This window comes from Ornithorhynchus anatinus, chromosome 3, assembly GCF_004115215.2.
Source record: "Ornithorhynchus anatinus isolate Pmale09 chromosome 3, mOrnAna1.pri.v4, whole genome shotgun sequence".
Taxonomy (NCBI): domain Eukaryota; kingdom Metazoa; phylum Chordata; class Mammalia; order Monotremata; family Ornithorhynchidae; genus Ornithorhynchus; species Ornithorhynchus anatinus.
The window spans coordinates 103,287,708-103,310,807 of NC_041730.1; the positions used below are offsets into that span (position 1 = coordinate 103,287,708).

The 23,100-nt window shown below is 42.3% G+C and overlaps 1 protein-coding gene across 3 annotated transcripts in view; it reads left to right on the forward strand.

Annotated features, from left to right (window-relative positions):
- MYPN (myopalladin) overlaps positions 1-23,100 on the forward strand; it is a 131,264-nt gene that overhangs the window by 49,672 nt on the left and 58,492 nt on the right. For all 3 annotated transcript variants that reach the window (XM_029061428.2, XM_029061430.2, XM_029061429.2), the window contains exons 3-6: positions 1,782-2,738; positions 19,314-19,489; positions 20,871-20,922; positions 22,299-22,413. In XM_029061428.2, the coding sequence (XP_028917261.1) occupies positions 1,783-2,738; positions 19,314-19,489; positions 20,871-20,922; positions 22,299-22,413 (1,299 nt within the window). In that variant the 5' untranslated portion in view covers position 1,782. The remainder of the gene's footprint in view (positions 1-1,781; positions 2,739-19,313; positions 19,490-20,870; positions 20,923-22,298; positions 22,414-23,100) is intronic.

Sequence of the window (23,100 nt, forward strand, 5' to 3'; positions counted from 1 at the left end):
GAGTGAATATATATGGAGAATAGAAGGGGACCCAGAACTGAACTTTAAGGGACACCCAGCATTAGGGGGTGGGAGATAGAGGAGAAGCTCATGAGAGAGACCAAGAATGAGTGGCTAGAGAAAACCAGGGGAGGGCAGTGTCAGGGAAGCCAAGATTGGATAATGTTTCCAGGAGAAGGGGGTGCTCGACAGTGTCAAAGGCAGTTAAGAGGTTGAAGAGGTTTAGGATGGAGTAGAGGCCATTGGATTTGGCAAGAAGGAGATCATTTGTGACCTTTGAGAGGACGCTTTCTGTGAAGCGAAGGGGACAGAAGCCAGACTGGAGGGGGTAAAGGAGAGAATTGGAAGAGAGGAACTTGAGGCAGTGGGTATAAGCAACTTAAGGAGTTTGGAAAGGAATGGTAGAAGGGTGATGGGGTGATAACTGGAGGGAGCCGTGGGGTCAAGGGAGGGTTTTTTTTTTAGGATAGGGGAGTCATGAGTGTGTTTGAAAACAGTGGGGAAGAACCCATTGGAGAGTGCATAGTTGAAGTTGTCAGTCAGTGAGGGAAGAAGGGAGGGGGTAAGTGTTTTAATAAGGTGTGAAAGGATGGGATCATGTGTGCAGGTGGAGGGGGTGGATTTTGATTAAAAAAGTAGATCTCTTGAGACATTGCTGGGAAGGAAAGAGAGTTGAAGGGGCAGGAGGAGGTAGGTACCGGAGAGGAGAAAGGGAGAGTTTAGGAAGATTGCACCTGATAGTTTCAATTTCCTCAGTAAAGTAGGGAGCCTGGTCATTAGAGGCAAGGGATGGAGGAGATGGGGAGACAGGGGGTTTGAGAAGGGAGTTAAGTGTTGATTGATTGATGAGGAAACTGAAGTAAAGAGGTTTACCCATGATTATATAACAGTGGTAACATCTGGAAGCATAATCTCCTACAGTAAAGGGCTTCCCTGAGAAAAGAAAGAAAAGTGTCACATTGTTAGTAACCAAATTAGTTTTTTTTCTATCTTGAATGTTTATCAGTGCATTTTCTGTCAGAGGTGATTCTGTTCATTGACAAAGGATATTTTATTCTGTTGGTGTGTGTGCATGTGTTGTCTGTCTACTTGTTTTTGTTTTCTTTTATTGTCTGTCTCCCCCTTCTAGACTGTGAGCCCATTGTTGGGTAGGGATTGTCTCTGTTTGTTGCTGAATTGTGCTTTCCAAGCATTTAGTACAGTGCTCTGCACACAGTAAGCACTCAATAAATACAATTGAACGAGTGAATGAATGTGTAGTTGTTTTGTTTTTTCTCCAATGGTATTTGTTAAGCTGTTGCTATGAGCCAGGCACTGTACTGTGCTGGGGTAGATACAGGCTACTCAGGTAGGACACATTCCATGTCCCCCTTGGGGCTCACATTCTTAATCCCCATTTTACAGAAGAGGTAACTGCAGCACAGAGAAGTGAGGTGACTTGCCCAAGGTCACACAGCAGACAAGCGGTGGATCCAGAATTAGAACCCAGGTCCTCTGACTCCCAGACCCATGCTCTCTCCAATAGATCACACTGCTTGTCATATATAGTAGAAATTGCATTACTACTACCAGACTGTGATGGTCATAGTCTGTATTTAAGTCCTCCCTCTAGCTCACATTTTCATATTTTGAGAATAATCTCAGAGTCTGTGGAGTAAATGATGTATTACTAGTAGCTTACTTAGGGTCATATCTTGTTCTAAGTTTCCTGTTTTTAAGAAAAAGCAATAACAAATTGACCATTCCTGAGGAATGATCCTGTTCTTTGATTTTGTTGACAGCATGCAAGAAGACAGCATAGAAGCTTCCACTTCTATATCTCAGCTCCTCCGGGAAAGCTATTTGGCTGAAACCCGACATCGAGGAAACAGCGAGAGGAGCCGGGCAGAGCCGTCGGCCCACCCTTTCCATTTTGGCAGCGCTTCTGAAGCTGCTGAGGGAGGAAGAGGAGGAGGAAGAGGAGGAGGGGGGGGAGGGGGACAGGATGACCTTCCAGATCTCTCTGCCTTCCTGAGTCAAGAAGAATTAAATGAAAGTGTTAATCTAGCAAGGCGGGCTATCAATCAGGATCCCCTGGATAACAGAGTGGAGGAGACCCAGTCCCGTGTGTGTCGTCCTTCTGAGCAGGTGAAAAACTCTCCAAAATTGGGTTCGAACAGGCAAGTGGCCCAAACTATCCCAACTCGCTGTCAGGAGCTCTCGCGGGCTCCGGCCGACTCTAAAGACAACACCAAGGAGCCGAAGAAGTCTCAGTACGGTTCCGAAGCTCAGTCCAAAAAGGTCTTCTTGAACAAGGCCGCAGATTTCATTGAGGAACTGTCTTCCCTTTTCAAAGCCCACAGCTCCAAAAGAATCAGACCCCGAGCCTGCAAAAACCACAAGAGCAAATTGGAATCTCAAAACCGAGTGGCACAGGAAGCCAGTTCTGGAGTCTCCGATTTGTCAGAAAGGCGAGAGAGATCTTCAGTCCCCATCCCCATCCCCCGAGACACCCGAGATAATGAAGTGAATCACGCCCTTGAGCAACAGGAGGCCGAGCGGCTGGAAATCCAACGAGCTGCCAATGAAGTCGCCAGTGGGGAGGTCACCCCGGGATCGTCGCCTTCTTCTTTGTATTATGAGGAGCCCTTGGGACAGCCGCCTCGTTTTACTCAGAAATTAAGGAGCCGAGAAGTTCCCGAGGGAACCCGAGTGCAACTGGATTGCATAGTAGTAGGGATTCCTCCGCCTCAAGTCAGGTAAACCTATCCCACCAACTACCTTTGTAATTCTCTCAAGATCAGCAAGTTCATTGCCTTGATAAAAAACATTTCCTACTCCTGTTGGTTTGTTATCAAACCATTAGTAGCAGGGATCAGTGGATCCCTTTGAGAAAAGCAGGTGCAGGAGAGAGCCAACTGAATCGGCTCACTATTAAGCATGTTAACGGAGAGGGTCGATTTTAGAGGAGAACAGTGAAGTTGATACTCTGTATGAGATGATGTTTTCTGAAGAATACTAATTCTCAGGTTAAAAGCTTGATGTTTGACTATGTGAGGTCTATCGTCTGTGGTTATGAACTTGTTTTGAATCTGATTTAAAAGACACCAGTGCCTAAATCCCTCCTTGGGAGTAAATTAAGCCTCATGGAGTGCACATCATCTTATTTAGGCCAGTGGGGCTTATTTAGTTTATTTACTGCTGCACACAATGCATTAGTTCTTTTATTGCCACAGAGGCTGTTTTAACATCCTAGAATCCATAACAGAGGAGTTTTGGCTTTGTGTTGGGACACAGTTTATGTGGATAGAGTTTATGAAAACCACACAGGATTTTTTTTTAATCACAAAAGTTCTGAGCATTTGGGATTCAATTGATGTAAGGATACCATGAGCCATGAAGAAGACATCCTATAGACTTATTGAAGCAGTGTTTAAACTGAGATCCAGGGCTTTGATACCAAATGCCAGGCTAGTTGGAGGATAAGACTTCTGGAAAAGATGAGTTGTTCTCATGCCTGTGGGTACTTATGTAGTTTTTTTTTTAAAAAAATGGTATTTGTTAAACGCTTACTATGTGTCAGGCACTGTACTAAGCACTGGGATAAATACAAGCTAATCAGTTTGGACACAGTCCATATTCCACATGGGGCTCCCAGTCTTAATCCCCATTTTATAGATAAGGTAACAAACATAGAGAATTTAAGTGACTTACCCCAGGTCACACAGGAGAAGAGACAAGTGGCAGAGCAGGGATTAGAAACCAGGTCCTTCTAACTTCCAAGTCCAAGCTGTAGCCACTAGGCAATGTTGCTTTAAAGACAACTTCTAAAAATTGAGGAAATTCCTGAACAATGAAACCTTAGGAGTCAGGCCTGGGCTGAGCCATCTGGATACTGGAAAATCCTGCTGGGCCAATACCCATGTGGAACTGATCCACGGCGCCATCGGCCATCATGAGCAACTGTAGATGGCAGGAGCTGTCAGCTAAAGGCCATAAATGAGTAGCACCTGGAAGTTGAGAGATTTCTACTCCTCAGATCTCCCTCCCCACCCACTCTCAAATTTTCCTGCTGAGACACTTGAAGTTTTCCCAGTAATGCTATTTATTGAGTATCAGTTGCATTTACTGAGTTTACTGTATATAGAGCATTGTACTAAGTGTTCAGAAGAGTACACTATGAAAGAGTAGATCAACCCTGCCCACAAAGAGCCTAAAGATCAGAGGGGGAGACAGACAGTAAAATAAATTACTGATAGACATGTCCGTAAGTACTGAGGGCTAAGGGAGGGGTGAAAGCTTTTAGTATTCTAGACTTTAAGTTCATTGTGGGCAGTGAATGTGTCTTTATCATTATATTGTACTCTTCCAAGCGCTTAGTACAATTCTCTGCACACAGTAAGCACTCAATAAATATGATTGAATGAATGAATGGACAGTGGAGTTAATGAACTTGCTATTGACCAATTCTGATTCTTTGTTCTCTCTTACTGCTGTTATCCCAGTTGTTACTCAAGATGGATGTAGCACAATATAAAATCAGAGCCCTCTACGAGTTGCCATAATTTTAATTCAGTCTCCTACCGTTGTGCAGGTGCAAAAAATTTACCAGCCCACAAACATTTTTTCCCAGTAGTCCTTCCCCTATTATACCTCTTTATAGTGGGGAAAGTAAGAAAATCATTACTTTTTGGACAGACCTTCCATAAATCATCACTGACTCCTGTCACCTGTGGGTTTAATGGCTTGGTGAAAAGAGAACGGGCTTGGGAGTCAGAGGTTGTGGGTTTTAATCCCAGTTCTGCCATTTGTCTGCTGTGTGGCCTAGGGCAAGCCACTTAACTTCTCTGTGCCTGTTACCTCATCTGTAAAATGGGAATTAAGACTGTGAGCCCCACGTGGGACAACGGGATTACCTTGTACCTACCCAGAGGCTTAGAACAGTGTTTGACACATAGTAAGCAATTAACAAATACCATTCTTCTTGTTATTATTATTATATTTCCTGAGTGCTCCTATGTGCCAAGCCCTGTGGTAAACTCTAGGGAAGATATAGGATAATCAGGTAATAATAATGATAATACCTGAGGTATTTGTTACTATGTGCCAGGCACGTACTAAGTGCTGGGGTTAATACAAGATAATTGGGTTGGACACTGTCCTTGTCCCACATAAGGCTCACAGTCTTAATCCCCATTTTCAGATGATGTAACCGAGGCCCAGAGAAACAAAGTGACTTGCCCAAGGTCACAAAGCAGACAGGTGAGACGCAGCGTTAAGAGCCCGGGCTTGAGAGTCAGAGGTCATGTGTTCTAATCCCAGCTCCGCCGTTTGTCAGCTGTGTGACTTTAGGCAAGTCACTTAACTTTTCTGTGCCTCAGTTACCTCATCTGTAAAATAGGGGTTAAAACTGAGCCCCACGTGGGACAACCTGATCACCTTGTATTCCCCCAGCGCTTAGGACAGTGCTTTTCATATAGTAAGCGCTTAACAAATACCACCATTATTATTATTAGGTGGCGGAGCTGGAATTAGAACCCAGGTCCTTCTGACTCCCAGGCCCATGCTGCTTCTCCAGGTTAGACACCATTCCTGTCCCACAAGGAGTTCACAATCTAAGAGGGAGGGAGAGCAGGTATTTAAACCCCATTTTACAGATGAGGAAATTGGGGCCCAGAGAGGTTTAGTGACTTTCCTGGGATCACCTAGCCTGTGCTCTTCCACTTAGCCACACTGCTACCCCACAGTTATATCATAACATTATGGCTATTACCTCTTCACGTGTACCGTCTGATTCCTGGAAAGTCCACCAAATATGTCCTTAAAATTGATCTTTGTCAAAAGATCAGGGAAAATTTTATTTTGTTAATTTGAAAATGATTAATAATGACTAATAATAGTAATAATATTCTCTTCCTTTTAGACTGTGAGCCCATTGTTGGGTAGGGATTGTCTCTATCTGTTGCCGAATTGTACTTTCCAAGGACATAATACAGTGCTGTGCATACTGTAAGCACTCAATAAATATGATTGACTGACTGACTGAATGAATGAATAATAAGAATGGTATTCATTAAGTGCTTATTCTGCGCCAAGCACTGTTCTAATCACTGGGGTAGATACAGAGTAATCAGGTTGTCCCACGTGGGGGTCACACTTTTAATCCCATTTTACAGATGAGGTAACTGAAGCACAGAGAAGTTAAGTGACTTGCTCAAGGTCACACAGAAGAGAAGTGGCAGAACTGGGATTAGAACCCACATCCTCTGACTCCCAAGCCCGTGCTCTTTCCACTAAACCACACTGCTTCTCATAATAATAATTATGAGAAATAATATGTGAGAATGTATGAGAAATAATATTATAAGTAATATATGAGAAATGTAAATAATAATAAATAAAAATGTATCCAGGGGGAGTGGCACGGAATACAGAGTTAATTCATTTTACTCCCAGTGTAATTTTTAGGTGGAAGGCAGGATAGTAAAAAAAAGTTGGGGGTGATTTTGAACATACTGCAAGTCTGGTTCACTGTCATATTCAGGAAATAAATGCTGTGGAAATTAATCGGTCACATTTCACAATGTGAAATAGTTGGGTAATTGAGTCTATCCTTTTGGGAATTTTCCAATTAATCAATCTTATTTATTGAGTGCTTACTGTGTGCAGAGCACTGTTAGAAAACACTTGGGAGAGTACAGTATAACAGAATTGGTAGACATGTTCTCTGCCCCCAACAATCTTACAGTCTAGAAGACTTGATTTTCCAAGTGAAATTAATTTACTTAACCATTCTTATTGCAGTACTTTGCATACATAAAAAAACCTGTCTTATCAAAAAGAAAAGGTCTTTTCCTGCTAATGAATCCCATGTAGAAATGGATTTAAAACCCCTTAACAAAGGATTTGGGATTTCTGCTGGATTGTGTTTGGGGTTTGGTGAAAGCATACGAATCTTGGCTTTGTATTTTTTGGGATCACGGCGAATAAGTCCTTGAAAAGCAGAGAGTTTTGTGAGTATCCCATGATAGAAATTAGAGGAACGAGGAAAGGAATTTACAGGAAGTTGCTCTGATCCTCCTTCCGTATCTAAACTGCAGTGATTATCCAAGAATGTGCATCTGGGTGTCTTGGAAAGGTATTTATTCTCCCACTACTTCTGAAGCAATGTAAATAAGCTTTTACCAGATACTGGCTCTCTCAGCTGTAAAATTCTGCTGGTGGTGCTGCCTGCTAGTTCTTGCTGAAAGTAGTGCTGCTCAAGAAAGAGGGGGCTGGCATCATTACATCAGTGTTTCTTACACCCGACAGTTGAAATGGTCATTTAATTAATCAAGGAGTTCTGTCCACTAGGTTGTACCTCCAGTACCCTGAAAGTTCTACCCTGAAGTTTCTTCAATAAGGCTCTTTTGTTTTTCTCAAGAACTTTTAGCTCTCATTTTATAGTCGGGAGTTGAAACCCACATTCATTCATTCATTCATTCAATAGTATTTATTGAGTGCTTACTATGTGCAGAGCACTGTACTAAGAGCTTGGAATGTAAAATTCAGCAACAGATATAGACTATCCCTGCCCAATGACAGGCTCACAGTCTAATCGGGGGAGACAGACAGCAGAGCAAAACAGAACAAAACAAGAACAAGACAACATTATCACAATAAATAAAATCAAGGGCATGTACACCTCATTAACAAAATAAATAGGGTAATAAATAATATATACAAATGAGCACAGTGCTGAGGGGAGGAGAAGGGGGAAGGGGTAGGAGCAGAGGGCAGGGTGGGGAGGGGAGGGGGAGCAGAGGGAAAGGGGGCTCAGCTGAAGGGAGGGGAAGGGAGAAGGGGGAGGAACAGAAGGTGGAGGAGGAGCAGAGGGAAAAAGGGGGGACTCAGTGTGGGAAGGCCTCTTGGAGGAGGTGAGCTCTCAGTAGGGCTTTGAAGAGGGGAAGAGAGTTAGTTTGGCAGAGGTGAGGAGGGAGGGCATTCCAGGACAGTGGTAGGGCATGGGCCAGGGGTCGACGGTGGGAGAGGCGTGAACGGGGGAAAGTGAGGAGGTGAGCAGCAGAGGAGTGGAAAATACGGGGTGGGCAATAGAAAGAGAGAAGGGAGGTGAGGTAGAAGGGGGCAAGCTGAGAACAGGGTAAATAGTTTACTATCATTGTTATCATTATTTTAGTGAACATTATCATCATTTTTTGATTCTTTGGTCAATTTTTCCTGAACAACGGTTCTTACATCACTAGTGATCTCCATACACATTTGTCTCTCTGTGTAACATCCAGACTCGATGTGTATAAAAGAGGCATTCATTCATTCATTCAATCGTATTTATTGAGTGCTTACTATGTGCAGAGCACTGTACTAAGTGCTTGGAATGTACAATGGGGCAACAGATAGAGACAATCCCTGCCCAATTACGGGCTCACAGTCTAAACGGGGGAAACAGACAGCAAAGCAAAACAGAACAAAATAAAACAAGTAGTCTGGCATAGATATAATGTGATTTCTCAGCTGACTCCCAAAATGGTCACATTTGCATGTGGCCACTGTATTTTTGAAGTTAATTTTCCAGTAGAAAAACCCTGTCTGTTGGAGCCAAACCCCCATTTGCCAAATCTGTCATTTAATGGGGATTAAATAGTGCAGATAAAATTAACATTCTTGGAGACACTGACCACTAGACCTGCCTCCATGTCATGTCTGTGGCTTTCCTACTTTTCAAAGCCTGCCTCTGTGATGGAGCCCATCTATACTCAAAGACAGAGTCAGATGAGTTGTCCTCTAATTCAGAGGTCAGGAATGTCTCTATTTGTTGCTGAATTGTACTTCCCAGGCACTTAGTATGGTGCTCTGCACACAATAAGCGCTCAATAAATACGATTGAATGAATGAGTACCCTGCTGGTCTATATGTGCATATCCAGTAAACAGGCTAATCATAGCTTGCTTTCCCCTGGCAATTTTGGGCTGAATAGCAATACAATTCCTCAATCACTTTGGGGTTTCTGAGCATTCCCTGAACTCTTTGAATCCTGAGGTCATTGAAAAACATTGATCAGTAGTATCAGTGACCCCAGGACATCCTGGGATCTGTGTAGCCCCTATGTTGGGAAGGTGACAGGTTATATTTAGTCCAACTGGTTGAGGACAGCTTCATTAACAGAGCCCAGGGGTGGATCTTGAACCAGCAAAGGCATTCTCCAGCCAGTCAGGGTCCAGGCATAGAGGAAAGGGGCAAAACACAGAGCCAAGCCTGGTAAGAGAAACAGGGGAAGAAACACAGGGTCTTAGGTCACTGGTAGTAGTATTTAATTCATGCCTACTGTTTGCAAAACACTGCAGGAAAAAATACATCGAGAAGAAACAGGTCCACAAGGACAGAAATCCCAGCCTAGTCAGGAAGTGTATGTAAGGATGCAAAATTTACAGTGTTCTTTAGCTATCCCATAGCGGAACTATGGGAAGAAATTACTTTCAAATATTTGATTGTAAGTCTAGTTGATATGATGGGAAAGTTAGGTGGAGGGAGGAGAGGATTTGTGAGGGAAGATGAATTTTAGACATTTTTCTTGAGTTGCTTGTGGAACTTCCAGGTAGGGATGTCCTAGAGGCAGGAGAAAATGTAAGATTACAGAGAAGGAGAGATATCAGAACTGGTAAAGTAGTGGGGTAAGAAGAAGCATAAAGGTGATAGTTGAAGCTATAGGAGCAAATGAGCTCATAAAAGGAGCGAGTTTAGATTGAGAAGAGAAGAGAATACAGAATAGACCTTGAGGGACACCCCCCAGAGTTCAGGAATGGGGGTTAGGGGAACAGTGCTGGAGGAAGGGTCAGCAAAGGATACGATCAAAGGTTGGCCAGAAAGAGAGGTAAGAAGAGATCCGGGAAAGAACTGTGTTGGAAAAACCAACGTTGGATAGTGTTTCCGCAATGTCAAAAGCAGCCAAGATGTCAAGAAGGTTTAGAAAAAATAGAGTTCATTTAATTTGGCAAGAAGTAGGTCATCGGAGGCTTTGTAGAGTACCAACAGCCTCAGAGAAGTGAAAATTAGATTGAAGATGTCCAAAGACGGAGTTGGAAGAGAGGAAATGGAAGCAGCTTATATCTATAACCTATTGGAGGATTTTGGACGGGAATAGGTGTCAGAAGATGGGGGCGATAGTTGACACATGTAGTGGAGTGCAGATTGAATGAATGAATGAATGAATGAATAAGGATTTTTTAGGATAGAGGAGATGTGGCAGAGTGGCATACTGCTTGACTTTGGTCAAGTAACTTAAATTCTCTGTACCTCAGTTTCACTGTCTGTAAAATGGGGATTTAACACACTGTTCTCCTTCGTACGTGGACTCGGAGACCCACGTGGGACAGGGACAGGGTCCTATCTGATTATCTTGTATTCACCAGAGCACTTAGTACAATGCTTGGGACATAGTAAGTGTTTAATAAATACCATATTTATCAATGCTATTATTATTATTATTATTAGGAACCATCAGTGAATCTTAAGATGGCAGTCAGGGAGGGAAGGGAGTGGGAGCAGTTTTTTTAGAGGGTGAAAAGGGCTGGGGTCAAAGGCACAGGTAGAGGGGTTAGATTTGAAATGTTGCTAGTGATCACCTTTTGAGAAACATCGAGAAGGATGAGAGAGTGGATGTGTGGGTGGGAAGAAGCTGGGAAGGAGTGGGAGACATTTTGGGAGCCCTCACGCTGTTTCAATTTTGTTGCACCAAGTAGTTAGCAAAGTCATCAAGGGCTAGAGAAGAAGGAGATGATGGTCCTGGAGGTTTCAGGAGGGAGATGAGAGACTGGATTAGGGGCAGTGGGTGTGGCGGTCATGATATTTCCCCCAAGTTCTAAACAGAGAGAAGTAGCAGCCAGACAGCAGGCTAAAGTTATACAATTAAAGTGGACTGTGTGAGTGAACTGTAAGAATGCACAGCAGGCCCCTCTGCCTATTTCTCCCTCATCTTAGTTGGGGAATTTGGAAAAGTAGCAGCCCTGACAGGGATTTTGCTAGGTGATTGAAAGGTCATTTTTCTTATCATTTGGAAGTGCCCTCATTTTTTCCAAACTGATTGACTCATTTCTGCTGAGTTAATTTTACTCATGAATCACATCTGGCACAAGCTGCCATCCAGAAAGCGCCATGAGGATTTGAAGTTCTAAAACCAGGCAGCTTGTCATAGCATTTCTATGAACGCATTCCCTGTCAGACACTCAGTCAGATGTTTTTATTACCTTATCCTCAGAGGTTTTACCCTCCAGCTAGGTCATTTATAACAAAGTACCCAGATGATGTGTTCATTTGGAGTAGGTCATGAAAGCATTTTTATTGGTTTTACCACCACAGGGTGTATGCTCTTTGTGTTGGTTGTCTGCTTGACCCACATGGAAGCTATTGCAGACATCCATGGGACCAAAAAAAAATATAGGTGACAGAGGAGATTGGCATCCTATGTAACTTGGAGTCAAAACCTTTTTTTAATATGGACATTTCCACTCTGGCAAATGAGTTGGTTCCTTGGAAAGGAAAATAATAATAATAATAATGTTGGTATTTGTTAAGCGCTTACTATGTGCAGAGTACTGTTGTAAGTGCTGATGTAGATACGGGGTAATCAGGTTGTCTCACAAGAGGCTCACAGTTAACCCCCATTTTACAGATGAGGTAACTGAGGCACAGAGAAGTGAAGTGACTCACCCACAGTCACACAGCTGTCAAGTGACAGAGCTGGGATTCGAACCCATGACCTCTAGCTCCCAAGCCCGACCTCTTCCCATTGAGCCACTCTGCTTGGAAATCCAGCATAGCTTATGTTACTTTTTTAGACTACAAATAAGTTGTGAGTTCATGTTGTATGGTTAGCATCCTGACTGACTGATCTTCCTTTACTTATGCTTCTCTTTCTTCACAAATACATATCAACCTCAGCTATGTTTGTTCTCCACTCCCAGTGCCATACCATAATGCACTTCATAATAGCATATGGAAATAATACTGCCCTCATCTTCCTTTTTAAACGAAGTTTACATCCTTAAATTTTGAAATCATCATTTCATTACCAGAAGGTGGTTGGGGTTTTTTTATGGGTTTTTTTTAAATTTCACCTCTTTAAGGAAAAGGAAAACCAACTAGGAAGGGAATTCACATTAGTTAATAATAATAATGTTGGTATTTGTTAAGCGCTTACTATGTGCAGAGCACTGTTCTAAGCGCTGGGGTAGACACAAGGGAATCAGGTTGTCCCACGTGGGGCTCACAGTCTTCATCCCCATTTTACAGATGAGGTAACTGAGGCACAGAGAAGTTAAGTGACTTGCCCACAGTCACACAGCTGACAAGTGGCCGAGCCGGGATTCGAACCCATGACCTCTGACTCCAAAGCCCGTGCTCTTTCCACTGAACCACGCCCTTGGGAACATTTACTATATGTAGAAAAATAATGCTTTTAGGGATTTTAGTAACTTTAGTAGGGCTAGTGATATAGCCCCCGTAACGCCATACAGTATTTTTTAAAATCAGTATCACCTGGGTGAGAAAGCTTTCTCTGTGATCCCAGTCCTCCAAAAACAACAAAATGCAAGTTGCCAAGGACAGCATTAAGTAAACACAGTTTTAATACCTTCCCAGCATTTAATAAGAGTCTGGATTCTCATATAATGACCCGGGAATGCCCTTCTCCCTTGGATTTACATTAGAATTCTATTTTTAAATGGGGAAACTGAGACATTGGGCAGTGAGTTTTCTGAGATCAGAGAGCTAGGTAGAGCAGCAAATCCCAGGCTCTATATGACTCTCATACCACAATCAAATGGATAGAGCTAGAGCCTGGGAGTCAGCAGGACCTGGGTTCTAATGTTGGCTCTGCCACTTGCCTGCTGTAGGACCTTGGGCAAGTCACTTCACTTTTCTGTGCCTCAGTGCCCTCTTCTGTAAAATGAGGATTAGGATTGCAAGAACTTTGTGGGACAGGGACTCTGTCCAACCCGATGACCTTGTATCTGCCCCAGCACTTAGTTCAGTGTCTGGAACACATTAACTGCTTAACAAATACCATTATTATTAGTAGTAGTAATAATAATAATTGTTAATATTTCAAAAGCATGTACAGTGTGCAAAGGACTCTATTACAAGTAAGTTAATTGAGAAATGGCCACAAGGGGAGATGAAGAAAACAATAAGCCTATCATTCCAACAATGAATACAGTTAAAAGTTCAATTACACCACTAGTAAAATAAGCAAATTAAGCACTATTTAGTAGGGGCAGTTCTCAACTGCAGACACACAGTAAACTGCCACAACCTAACCAGCATTCTAAAAGGTGAGAAGATTGGCTGCACTCCAGTTGATGTCACCAGGTGAGTAATGGATATGTTATGTATTGCTCTTGGGAAGACTCTGAAGAGCAAGCAGAATGACTGTTCTAGAAATTTCCAGAAATAATAACTGTGGTATTCATTAAGCTCTTACTATATGCCAGGCACTGTTCGATGAGCTGAGGTTGATGCAAGATAATCTAGTTAGACGCAACCCCTGTTCCACATAGGGCTCACAGCCTTGATCCCCATTTTACAAAAGAGGGAACTGAGCCTCAGAGAAGTTAAGTGACTTGCCCAAGGTCACACAGCAGACAAGTGGGGGAGCCGAGGTTAGAACCCAGATCCTTCTGACTCCCAGGTATCTCCACCAATGTCTATGTTTGGGGCTTAGCTCAATGCCTTGGATTACAACCCCGGCAGTTTAACTATGAAAAGTTTGAAAAATGTAGAAATAATAGGAGTGAATGGTTCCTCTAAACTAAACCAAAGAATATTGGTAACATGCAGAGTTTTTGTTGTGGTTGGTTTGTTTCTTGCCTTAAAACACACTTCACTTTAAGAATGCTAGGTTGGAGCAGGGTAGAAAGTCCATGGACTAATTTTCTGGTGGGTGGTTGCATATGTTTTGCTTCTGTTGTATTTTCCTAAATGTTTAGGGCAGTGCATTGCACTTAGTAATTATTCAGGGATTCTTTTTGCTAAAACTCCTTGAAATGTCTGGGTCTGAACCATCTTGAGGGCCCCCCTCATTTATGCTCCACCAGACTCCCAAATCTCCAAACCCAACTCTTAGCAAAAATCAAAGACTACTGCCCTCAGCTCAAACAAGGGGCAGGGAGAAGGTGCAGCTGGTGATGATTGCTATTGGGGACCCAACACTTCTATCATGAAGCCAGAGGATGGGCTGACACACGCTGGGGGATGGCACGCAGGGGACAAGGACTCCATGTAAATGACAGCACCGCCCCACTTCTTCTGATATCGCTCATGTATAGTGACCATTTGGGGAAAGTGTAGTTTGGGCATCGTCTTCGTAATGTCTCAAGTGGCCATAATTTTAGTAGGGTTAGAAGGTTCGTGATGGGAGTAAACTTGTCTTTACTGCGTGTTTGGGACCACAGCAACAAACCCTGTGTTAATCTGACCTTGGATACGTGGGGAACGTATTGGGCTAGTGGCTCATGGCTTGCTAATATCTGCTGTGCGTATATGATTCACCAGTGCTTGTTAGGATGAGCAGATCGGGCCAGTTGCAAGAAACATAGCTAAAGGAGAACTTTCTACTGAAAACTTAAGTTAGGGGGATATCATGACTGCCTGTTCTCAATATGATCTGTGAGACTTTGTGATGGGCTTGTTACTTTTCCTCAACATTTAGTGGGTTTTCATTTACTAGGTAAAAAATTAAGATTTTATATATATATATATGTATATTTATATATGGAGAGAGAGAGATGCCCTTCAAGTTCAAAAAACACAACACTGATGGTGAAATTTACCTCTGAGTGCATTATGTGTGACTGTAAACGCATTACTCCCACAGTGCCAGCCACAGTGAATGCACATTAAAGCATACTGTTTCTATTAATTTTATATATTCCTGTACCTAATTGTGAATACTGTGATCAAAAAGCCCAAACTGCAAGTAAAAATGAAGGTGTTTGTATACCTTCAACACAAGGGTGAAAGGCCAGTATTCATAAGCATTGAAAGAGATGGATCCAATTGTGACCTGAATATTCTAATCATTTTTCTTTTGGCAAGCCTGGCTTCTTCCCACCTGACTTTTGTGGAAAAGAAATGACTTTCATGGCTAGGGACTGGAGCAATCAGAGTGAATAACAACATGTGTCCTTGGTAGTGTACTGGGGTTGAGGGGATTTATAGTTCATACATTCGACTCACTATTGGGCATGTGCATGGAAACTATTGGAAAGGAGCACGTTTCCAATTTACAATTGTATTTACAATTTTCAGTTGTTTAGGCAGCCTGCCACCATTCATCTTCCTTACCTATCTTATCATCCAGCATAGCTGTGTTGAGGTGATCACTGGTTTAATTAATTAATTCCTGACCTTAATTGTTTCATCAGCCGTAACTGATCTTGGTCCCTACTTCACCTGCCTCTCCCAGAGAGACTGATCCCCAATGAAAAATTCAGGCTTTGGCCTGCTGGAATTTCTAAAGATTTACCAGCACAACAAGGGCGATGCGGCAAGAGACACTGCCTCTTTAGTGGCCCCAGAGGGGTTCTGGAGGCTTAGGTAGCCAAGTCAGTGCTCCAGCAGGAGCAATGGCAGCAAGGGCTCACTGGGGAAAGTCAGTAGACATTTCCTTTTTCTTCTCCTGAACTCAATTAATTCATCAATCTTTCAGTCAGCCGCTTTTATTGAGGGCTTTTATTGTGTAGCATGCTGTACTAGGTACTTGAAGAGTTCAATAGAATCAGGATATTTGATCTCGAGGGCTTTACAGTCTAGTATGGAGGATAGAGGCCAAAGTAATTTACCGATTAAAAAGAAGAAGTAAAAAGGACTATGTACAAGAGTAGTAAGCTCATCTCCTAATAATAATAATAATAAGCACTTACTATGTGCCAATAACTTTTCTAAGCTCTGGGGTAGATATAGGATAATCAGGTTGTCCCATGTGGGGCTCACACTTTTAATCCCCATTTGATACATGAGGTAACTGAGGTCCAGAGAAGTGAAGTGACTTGCCCAAGGTCACACAGCAGACAAGTGGCAGAGGAGGGATTAGAACCCACATTCTCTGATTCCCAAGTCCATGCTCTTAGACTACAAACTCACTACAGGCAGGGAACATGACTGCTAATTCTTTTTTATTGTACTTTCCCAAATGTTTAGAACAGTGCTCTACACATAGTAAGTCTTCCATAAATACCATTGATTGATTAAGTATTAAGGCATATAAGATATGTACGTAAGTGCTTCATTTCTTGTTTGAAAAAAGTCTTGTCTGAATTCTAGGCTGAACTTCTCTAATTGCATTTTATCTTCACGGTGCCATAATCATTTCACTTTTTACTTTGGGATTTAATTATGGAAAATTGAGTATTTCTCCAAGAGCTACAAATAAATGTCTAATAATAGAGGGGAAACTTTGAATTTTAGCTTCTAGTGTTTATTAAGCCACTACCAGATTTTCTATCAATCATTTTTTTCCCCACAGAGTTTTTTTCACCCTTTGCAATCACTTTGCATACTGTTTCTATTAATTTTACATAGTACTGTACCTAATTGTGAATGTAGTAATCAAAAATCCCAAACTGCAAGTAAAACGAAGGAGTTTGGATACCTATAACACAAGTATGAAAGGCCAGTATTCATAAGCATTGAAAGAGATGGATCCAATTGTGACCTGAATATTCTAACCATTTTTCTTTTGGAAAGCCTGGTCTCTTCCCACCTTACTTTTGAGGAAAAGAAAGGACTTTCATGACTAGGGACTGGAGCAGTCAGAGTGAATAACAACACGTATACTTGGTAGTGTACTGGGATAGAGGGGATTTTAGTTCATACATTTGACTCACTACTGGGCATGTGCATGGGAACTATTGGAAAGGAGCACATTTCCAAGTCAGGACATACCTCCTGAGGTCCAGAGAGGACTGGCCATGAAAATCGTGAGCCATCCTCTATTCACCTGAGAACAGCTGGCACCTGAAGTACTAAGCAGCTACCCAGCCTGGGTGGCTGGTTTACAGATCAGATTGAGTTGAGGCCCTTAATCCAGGCCCAGTCAGTGCAGAGTTCACCCGATTCACACACACACACACACACACACAAAATCCATTCATTTTTCTAGTTTGCCAGGTCTAACATATTTCTTGAGGGAAAATTTGAAGTTTTGAAAGTTAAGGCAACAAGCACTTTAAATTTCCTCATCTGGTCTTACTACTCTTCCTTGTATTTACCCTTCAATCAAAAAATCACTAATCAATGATCTTTATTGAGCACCTGCTTGTGCAGAGAACTGTATTCAGAGTTTAGGAGAGGGCAGAAGGGTTGGTAGATATTATCCCTCCTCTCAAAAATCTTGCAATCTAATAGGGGAGATAGACACTAAAATAAATTACACATAGGAGGAAGAAATAGAGTGTAAAGTTAAAAGAACAAAAGAGCTACATGAATATGTGAGTATTTCAGTGCTTTGGTGATCCCAAAGTGGTGAAGAGGCTGTTGGGGGAATATAAAGTGGGTAGATTAGAAAATAATTGATGAAGACCTCCTGGAGGAGATTGACTTCAGAAGGACTTTGAAGAAGAGAATAGCAGTGGCCTGTCAGATGTGAAATGGGAGGGGGTCCGAGGAGGGATGATATGAGTACTAGGTCAGCAGTGGGAAAGACAAGAACAGGGCAGATTGAGTAGGTTAGTTTTGCAGGCAGAAAAGTGCAAGCTGGGGTGCAATGGGAGAAGAGAGTGAATAAGTAGGAGAGAGAAAATTGATTGAATACCTTAAAGTCAATGGTCAGGAGTTTCTGCTACACACAGAGAGGAATGGGCAACCGTGGGAGTTTTATGAAGAATGGGGAGACTTGGGCAAAACCTTTTAGAAAAATCAGTCGATCAATCGTATTGGAGTACTTTATGCAGAACATGGTACAGTGTAAGGGAGAATACAGTAGAGTTAATAGATATGATCCCTGCCTTCACTGGGCAGCAGAGTGAAATATGGTCTGCAGGGAGTTGAGACTGGAGGCAACTTTGTTACGACAAGTACCTTGACCAATGTGGTAGCCATTTTCTGGAATGTTCTGGAAATGTTGTAGAGGAAGTACTGATAATATCTGGTGAGTGACTGAGTATGGGGGTTGAAAGGAAGGGAGGGATCAAGGACAGTGCCAAAATTATGGACTTGAGAGACAGGGAGGATTGTGGTGTTGTCAACAGTGAAGAGAAACTGAAGAAGAAGAGAGGACTTGGGAGGGGAGATGAAGAGTTCAGTTTTGGATATTTTGAGCTTATGCTGCCGCTGTGACATCCTTGCTGGGATGACCTGGAGGTAAGAGGGAATGTGAGACTGCAGAGAAGAAGGGTAGTCAGGTCCAGTGAGGTAGATTTGGGAGTCATCCTCATAGAAGTGGGAATAGACTTTGTGGGAGCAAGTTGAACTTCCCAAGGAAATGAGTGTAAATCAAGAAATGAGGAGACCCAAAATAGAGCCTTGATTGTTGATAATTATATTTTTTAAAGTGTTTACTTGTTCAGTATTTACTTTCCTTTTAAAATATGAGCTCATTGAGAGCAGGGACTGTATCTAATTCTTTTCTTTATAATTTCCCCTGTCACTTGTCCCAAGTTTGCAACCAATCCATAAAACTCAGATAGCTTCTGTTTACTGCAGAAAGTTTAGCCCTTCAGAGAATCAGCAGAGAAGCAGTGTGGCTCAGTGGAAAGAGACCAGGCTTGGGAGTCAGAGGTCACGGGTTTGAATCCCGGCTCTGCCACTTGTCAGCTGCGTGACTGTGGGCAAGTCACTTCACTTCTCTGTGCCTCAGTTCCCTCATCTGTAAAATGGGGATTAACGTGGGACAGTTCCCTCAACTCCCTCATCTGTAAAATGGGGATTAACGTGTCCCACGTGGGACAACCTGATTACCCTGTATCTATCCCAGCGCTTAGAACAGTGCTCTGCACCTAGTAAGTGCTTAACAAATACCAACATTATTATTATTATTATTAAAATTTGGTAAAAAGCCAAGTCCCAGTAGATGGACCCTGAATACGTGCTGTAAAAGGCACCGGCCCCTTTCTTCCCAGCTTGTATCCCTGTATACAGTAGGGGAAGCTGTCGGTTTCCCGAAGAAGCACTATGATAACCTGTACCTATTTTATCCACTTCAATTAGATAGCGTAGCTATAAGCAGCTGTTTCATCTTTTGACTCCCCATTGAATTGGCCTCCGGTGTCTTCCTAGGGATTGGAGCCATCTGTTCAGCTGGTTGTCACGTTTTTGTCATGACGGGTTGTAATCTTGCCTTGCAGATGGTACTGTGAAGGGAAAGAGCTTGAAAACTCACCAGATATCCATATCGTCCAGGCAGGAAGCCTACACTCATTGACCATTGCAGAGGCTTTTGAAGAGGACACAGGACGCTACTCTTGCTTTGCTTCCAACATATACGGGACAGATTCAACTTCTGCAGAGATTTACATAGAAGGTAAAGTAAGGAACCCTCTCACCCTACCTATCTTTGAACATTAAACCCTAAATTTACCAGGTTGAAGAAGGAGATTAAGTTAATTCTCATTAGAATTGTTGATGGTTCAGTTTCTATTTAGTCACTAAGCCATGAGTTTTCCAGGAATGATGTTTCGACAAATAACCAGAGAAGGATGTTTGTTCCAGTTACTGTTTGGACAAATTGAAGAATATTAAAATGAATAGAAAACAGGGACATCCTACCAGCCAGATAGATTTTCCTGTCCTGGTCCAGATGTCAGACTAGATCCTTAGAGAATTAGGACTTTGAGGAGGCAAATGTTCCGAGATTGTTTCACTGCTACTTTTCCAAGTCTCTTCTGCCAAAGACAAGTAACCAAAAAAATTTAATGGGCTGTGGTTCATTAATATTGGGGCTGAACGGAAGGGCAGACTCCCACACTGACAGTGTTTGAAGTCCATCTTAATCCCTCTCTTCTTCAATCTGCATTGGCCAAGGGAATCATTGCCCCTGAAGAATGTCATCTATTTTCCAAGGAGCATAATCACTCCTCTAGGGTTTTTCTCACATTTCACCCAGTGATAGAAGAAAGAAAGCGAGACTGCTGTCCCAGGCATAGCTCTGGAAAGGAATCTAGAGCAAGTCTTCTTCCATCTGCTACCAGCTTGGCCTCTCTGCAGCTTCCTGCAGCCGGACCTCCCTCCACCCGTGCCTCATCCTGGGTGCACCACCCCCTCCCTTCACCCGCAGCCCCTGCAGACCTATTCCAGGGGTCAGGGACCTCCCACACGCTCCAAGGGCAGAAGCTGGGAGGAGCTGAAGTTTGACCGGAAAACTGGCCCTAGCTCTGGACAGATGATGGTCCTCCACAGCCTTCCCCTCCTTTCCCTGGACTACGGTCATTCCTGATTCACCTCTCTTCCATCTCCCTGTCTTGCTGCCTGTTTCATGGGCTTGGGGAGGGCCTTGGGGTATGGGCCTTTGTCCTGGCAGTGGCTCCCATCCTTGAGTTGTGTTTTAAGACAGCTGTAGCACCTTTGAAACCTCAGGGGTTGCCCAAAGAAGATAGTAGCCCGGGAGCTGCTCTCCCACCGTGGCCAGATACCAAACTTCCACTTACTGCCCCCTTTACCTCTGAGCTCTCCTGGGCTTCTGCTCTAGGCACAAAAATTGTACATCCGCCACTGACTATGCCCACTGAAGAAACTGGAATTTTTTATGCAGGAGAATGGGGGGAATTCAATCAATTTGTTTTTATCCCAAGATCCAGATTTTTGATATCTCTCAAATTGCTTAAAATAAGTGAGATTTGCCTGTCTGGGAAGCAACTTTAAATAACTCAGAGATGACAGTGCCTTGTTTTTATTCTTTTCTCCAGGTGCCTCTTCTTCAGATTCAGAAGGAGACGTTAGCAAGGAAGAAATGAATCGGTACTGCTAATTGCGCTGATTTCTATTAGCTTGCTTTGAGGGGGAGCATAAGCCTGATTCTTACTTTGACAGAGGTTGGAGACACTCTGACAGTTGATTGGGTCTTTGTTTTTTGTTTTAGCTAGAACTTGGAATCTCTTCTTCAGGGTTCAGGAGAGTGGTCCTCGGAGCTTGCAGCTAGTTGTCCGCAAAGGCCAGGTTGATAATGGATTATCGCCATCAGTGGTACTAACAGAGCACTTACAAAGTTCAAAGTATCATAGTAAGCCTTGTATTGTACTTGGGAGAGTACAGTACAACAGAGTTGGCAGACAAGTTCCCTGCCCACAGCAAGCTAGCTATACACAAATTTCCTATTCTTTTGTATGATTGTGGCCTAGTGGAAAGTGCACAGGCCTGGGAGTCAGGAACCCTGGGTTCCAATCTTGATTCTGCCACTTACCTGCTGTGGGATCTCAGGCAACTCATTTAACTTCTCTGTACCTCAGTTTCCCCATCTATCAATGTGGATTAAATATTGGTTCTCCCTCCCTCAAACTGTGAGCCCCATGTGGGACTCTCTCTGATCTCATCTTTCCACTTTATCTTTTATCTAGTTGCATAACTTGGCAGAAAGTAAGCACTTAATAAGTACCATTACTATTCTAAATTTGAAATGATTCCAATAGGTCTCTACCTCATAAAAAAATTATCACAGCAGCAAAGAAAAAAAACTGGTGATTCCTGTAACTCAACATTTTATATTTTCTTATTAGATTTGAAGTTTAAGCATTACAATAATGTAACAAACCTCATGGCCTTTGTAAATATTATCTCAGTCTTTTGTGTTGGATAAATTGAGTGCTCTAACCAAGAGGTAATTGGGTCCAGTTGTTAGAGCCCTGGACTAGAAATCAAGAGATGTTATTTGTGTTTCATTACTAAGCAATATTCATTTCTGCTGGACTCAGTTTTCCTCTCTTAAAAATAGAGCAATTTTCACCATCTATCACAGGATATGATTTGATAAGACCCAATCAGTGGTTGGAACACGTTGGATGAATAGGGCCAAAAAGGAGGAATGACTGACTATATTATTAATCTAAGATTTTCATCTTTATTGTCATCAGAAAGAAACCTGTGTTAAAAGGTTGCACTGAGTGCTGTCCAAAGTTAATGAAATAATTAATATGGAGCTTGTCTAAAATAGGCAGAACCAAGGCAAACCTATAAAGGGATATAAAAACACATATCGAGAGTTAAATATATCTAACATAAAGAATAGAAAAAGGTTACTTTAGTACCATGCATGACATTAGAGCTACTCCTCACTAAATAAAAGGGCAGGCAGTGGGCCTGTATTACAATCCATTGATAATATTTTTAAAATTTCAAAGGGTCCAAAAGAAAAATGAGGTTTCATCACCTCCAGCTACCTCTGCAACCAGCTTACCAGATGGACCACAAACGCAACCTACTGTGGTCCAGCCTACAGTGTCAACCATTCAGCAGGTAAAAGAGGCTAGGTGTAAAAAATACAAGAACAACTAATAATAATCTGGGGTGGCTTGCCTATGGCCATTGCAGTGACTGTGAATATGTGGGAGAGGGCAAAAGAAAGACCAACATCTCTGGTTTATCAGGGCAGCCCCTAGCTCGTCTAGCAGATGAGTCCTGTATGTAAATGAGCAAGTCTGCTCTTCTATCTTATGAGGGAGACACATAATATATATATATATATATATATAAAATCATAATATATATGTAAATTTATTACCACTTACCGCTGAAACTCAAGGATATATTATCTCTTGACCTTCAATTTGCTATTTCATGAAGCCTAAAATTCATTCAATCATTCAATCATATTTATTGAGCGCTTACTGTGTGCAGAGCACTGTACTAAGCACTTGGCAAGTACAGTTTGGCAACAAATAGCGATGAATAATTCTGCTTTCCAAGATGAAACTGTAACATTCTTTTTTGGAGATCATTGGTGTCTCCTGTCAGTTGTGGAGCTCTAATATTTGATTTCCTCAGCTATATTTCTTAAATATTAGTCCCGGGACATCATATTTGGAATTCATTCATATAGCCATTCTGTTCTATTGGAATATTTCCAGTGGAGTCTAGGTAACAGTAGGAAATAATGAATGTGAACTTTGCAAATGACCAAAAGGTAGAATTTGTTTGAAATTG